Below are 3,368 nucleotides of genomic sequence, written 5' to 3'. Positions count from 1 at the left end.
CTGGCTTCGTGTAATGGGAAAGGCGTTACTGTTCCCTGTCTTGCCCGAGGCGGGGCATGGCCGGTGGTAAGATGAGTTGTACACACGCAGTTCGGTGCCTCGTGGGCGGCTAGAGACGCCCCCAAACGCGCGTGAAGCAACCGGACGAAACCGACAGCAGCCGGTTCACTCTGTTCCTCGTCCTTCCCTCCGGGGAAGCACTGAGGAGGATTCTTGTGGTCTGATCTCTCCTTCGTACGGCCACGTCGCCGACGACTCTCTTTGGCTTGGCTCCTTGCACTTCCCCTTTCAACCATTCTCTCTCTCTCTCTCTCTCTCAAGAAGTACTTGCTTCGAAACGAAAAGGTAGTAGTAATAAGCAACTGATGCATGTAGTTAGCCAGGGAGTAGGAGGCTGGTTAGGTGTGTGACCTTTCATTTGATTACGATACCCATCATCCTGCTTTGATGTGGCTGGTTGTTTGATGGATACATGCAATCAGTTGTGTGCCTGTGCATTACAGCTACTATGTGTTCTGGGGATATGCATATGGGCATGCAATTCAAGAACATGTTACTATTATAAACACAGGAGAATTCATATTGGTTGACCACTGCATCTGTGAAACAGCCAGCCGTGCCAGGTGGTTTAGGTCCACCTAAGGTAGTATGATTTGTCAGCTATCACATCTGACTCGAAGAGACATGGAAAGACTATCTGAGAGGTGAAAATTTAGCATCACAGTAAATGGAATTCTGGCTTTTGGAGATAGTGAATTTGTGGACTGATACTTGTAAAAGCCCGAGCGTTGCGTGATGGAAGATACATACAAGGTTACAGGTCCTCATCTCCCCTTGTCTCACTCTTTCCCACTTCCTTCAACACCATTACTGATGGAGGCAATTGAAGACGCAGAGGCCAATCGGTTTGACGATCTTGATCATTATCACCGGATCATGAGGGAGCTCCGAGAGGAGAAGAGTCTCCAGTTCATCTCACCCGAGGCTGCAGAATCCAAACGTGACGCACGACATGAATCAGTCGTCAACAAACTCATCGCGGCTGTCTACTCCGGCCCAACGATCGGCGACGTCGAAAGCGCGCTGACTTTGACGACCTTTCCGAATGGCGAAGCCGGCGGCCGGTGCAGTTCTCGATCCACGTACGTTCTCGGAGAACTTCTTCTCTTTTAGAATGGCATGCATCCAGAATTGTTTTTGCTTCAGTGGGATCCTATCGAGCCCTCTTCTTGCAGAGTCTGTCCGCCAGACAAGGGCCAGGGCAAGATGGAGCACAAGTATACGTTGAGATTGAAGACCTGTGGAATTGGGTTTGCAGATGATGGCTACAAATGGAGGAAATATGGGCAAAAATCCATCAAAAACAGCCCCAACCCAAGGTCATTTCTCATGCCACCAGAGTTCTTCCCCCACAATCTACATTAGTTCTTTCACTAGATGTTTTCTTGTTATGGTTCTTTAAGAGGGGTTAACGCTTGGCTCTTCCAACCAAATCCAAGTGAAATTATATACTTTTGTGTTGGAGAACCTTTTTTCTGTCAACGAAAACATGACGTACTTCATTTTCTTCCACCGGAAGATGAGTAGTTTTGTGTGAGACGGTGACGGGTATGTCCTTGTCACCTTAAAGACCTCAAGCTTGCAAAACAACACAAGGCATCTTCTCGCTGATCACATCTGACAGCAGCCAAGAAGAAGAAAGCTCGATGCCTTTTTCTTCTGCTTCAGCACCGAGAAGAGCAAGTGACACCAGAACATCACTGAGACGTGCAGTCACCTACCATGAATGAGGAGAAGGTGTATGAGCTGGGTGCACCCTGAGAAAACAATTGTTCTCTCCACTGAGTCCTCTGTTGCCCTCTAAACCACTCGCTCCTTTCGGGGTAAAACTCATTAATAAGCTGCACCCACCAACCTGCATGAATTGGAGTCCAGCTACTTCAAAGTACAGAGCACATATGTATTTCTGTACCCATCGACATTTCTTACCTTCGTCATGGAACACGGCAATAAGTTTCAGCAGTCGGGTGCTCCCACTTGGATGAAACCTCTCTTAGATATGAAGATGTATGCGAATTAAGCATATAACACAGTGTAATTTGCTTGACCTGGTGACAGGAGTTACTACAGATGCAGCAACCCGAGGTGCGGTGCCAAGAAGCAAGTTGAGAGATCCATGGAAGATCCACAGATGCTCATCGTCACATACGAGGGTCTCCACCTCCACTGCACCTACTCACATCTCCTTCTCCCCCCACCACGGGAAGACTCCAAAGCCGGCTTTCATGCATCAAAGAAGCTCAAGCGTCGGTCCATGGCCGGAGCCCCGGACAACACAACGATCCAGTCTCGGCTGCCGTCGCAGCCTGCAGTGGACGGAACAGTGAGCCCGGTCTTGGAAGAGGATGCTTTGCGTAGCTCGGAAGGGCTGCTGGAAGACGTCGTGCCCTTGGTGGTGAGGAAGCCATGCATCTCGACCACCTCATCGTACGACCGTCGTCCTTCATCCCACTCCAACCCATCATGGACGAATAGCTCGTCTTGCTTCAATCTGGGCATTCTTTCTACCACAATGTGAGTGCACCGGCAGCATGTTACTAGCATTAGATGAGATGACAAAACCTCAAACAAGGGGAATGATGTTTGTAATCATCTTATCTAAAACTTGTGCATCCATGGCCGAAGTGGTAGAACACTAAATATGTTTAATGTTTATGGAAGGTTCGCAATTCAAGATAGATAAAGCAAGACATGAAATCATTGTTGTTCTCCGGAAAACAAAAAAGTGGGCTTTAGATTTTTCATGCCGCAGTGGATTTTATACAAAGTAAAATATTTTTCAGAAAATTATAATATTGTAAGAGGTAAAATTGTTTATATATATATATATATATATATATATATATATATATATATATATATAATTATTCCCATACTTATCTATTTAAACTTTAGCTAATATGTCCCCTACAAAAAAAAATATAATAATTATCGATATCTGTGTAACTATAATGTAGAAAAATAATTGTTGCATGGATTTTTGTGAGTGCAATTGAAACTTACTCGAATTCATTATCCATCCCTTTCTTTGTTGTCGTTGAGCCTTCATCGTTTCAAACACTGGGAGCAACAAGGGAGAAGCGAACCAGTCAATCCAAACTCGAAACTCTACTCTTGCTATTGTTACCGATGGGGTAATAAATGGCGACAAGACTCGCGCAGATGTCAGCTGTCCTGGATGACACCTCACACCTCAAGTGACCCGGCGGAACCTGGTCAGACGAATCAGAACGCGCACCGAGGCCCATTAACGATCTGTTCAGACTCGGTCCTTTACGCCAACGCCCATGTCAGACGCTATCAGCCTG

The 3,368-nt window shown here is 46.3% G+C and overlaps 1 protein-coding gene across 1 annotated transcript; it reads left to right on the top strand.

Moving 5' to 3' along the window:
* Positions 1 to 813: 813 nt before the first annotated feature.
* Positions 814 to 2,707, top strand: LOC135618369 (probable WRKY transcription factor 49). Its single transcript, XM_065119251.1, has 3 exons — positions 814 to 1,142; positions 1,236 to 1,379; positions 2,119 to 2,707. Exons 1-3 carry the CDS (start codon positions 874 to 876, stop codon positions 2,576 to 2,578), a joined length of 873 nt encoding a protein of 290 aa, XP_064975323.1. The 5' UTR covers positions 814 to 873; the 3' UTR covers positions 2,579 to 2,707.
* The last annotated feature ends 661 nt before the right edge of the window (positions 2,708 to 3,368 follow it).

Source organism: Musa acuminata, chromosome BXJ2-8 (assembly GCF_036884655.1).
Source record: "Musa acuminata AAA Group cultivar baxijiao chromosome BXJ2-8, Cavendish_Baxijiao_AAA, whole genome shotgun sequence".
Classification (NCBI taxonomy): domain Eukaryota; kingdom Viridiplantae; phylum Streptophyta; class Magnoliopsida; order Zingiberales; family Musaceae; genus Musa; species Musa acuminata.
Note: the sequence above shows the minus strand (reverse complement) of the source record. Positions and strands in the feature narration are given on the sequence as shown.

What these genes read in the sequence shown, in the direction of transcription:
- LOC135618369 (XM_065119251.1), top strand. Translation starts at nt 874, where the DNA reads ATGGAGGCAATTGAAGACGCAGAGGCCAATCGGTTTGACGATCTTGAT. An exon ending in CGGTGCAGTTCTCGATCCAC is followed by an intron (nt 1,143 to 1,235) that starts GTACGTTCTCGG and finishes CTCTTCTTGCAG; the next exon opens with AGTCTGTCCGCCAGACAAGG. An exon ending in AAAAACAGCCCCAACCCAAG is followed by an intron (nt 1,380 to 2,118) that starts GTCATTTCTCAT and finishes ACCTGGTGACAG; the next exon opens with GAGTTACTACAGATGCAGCA.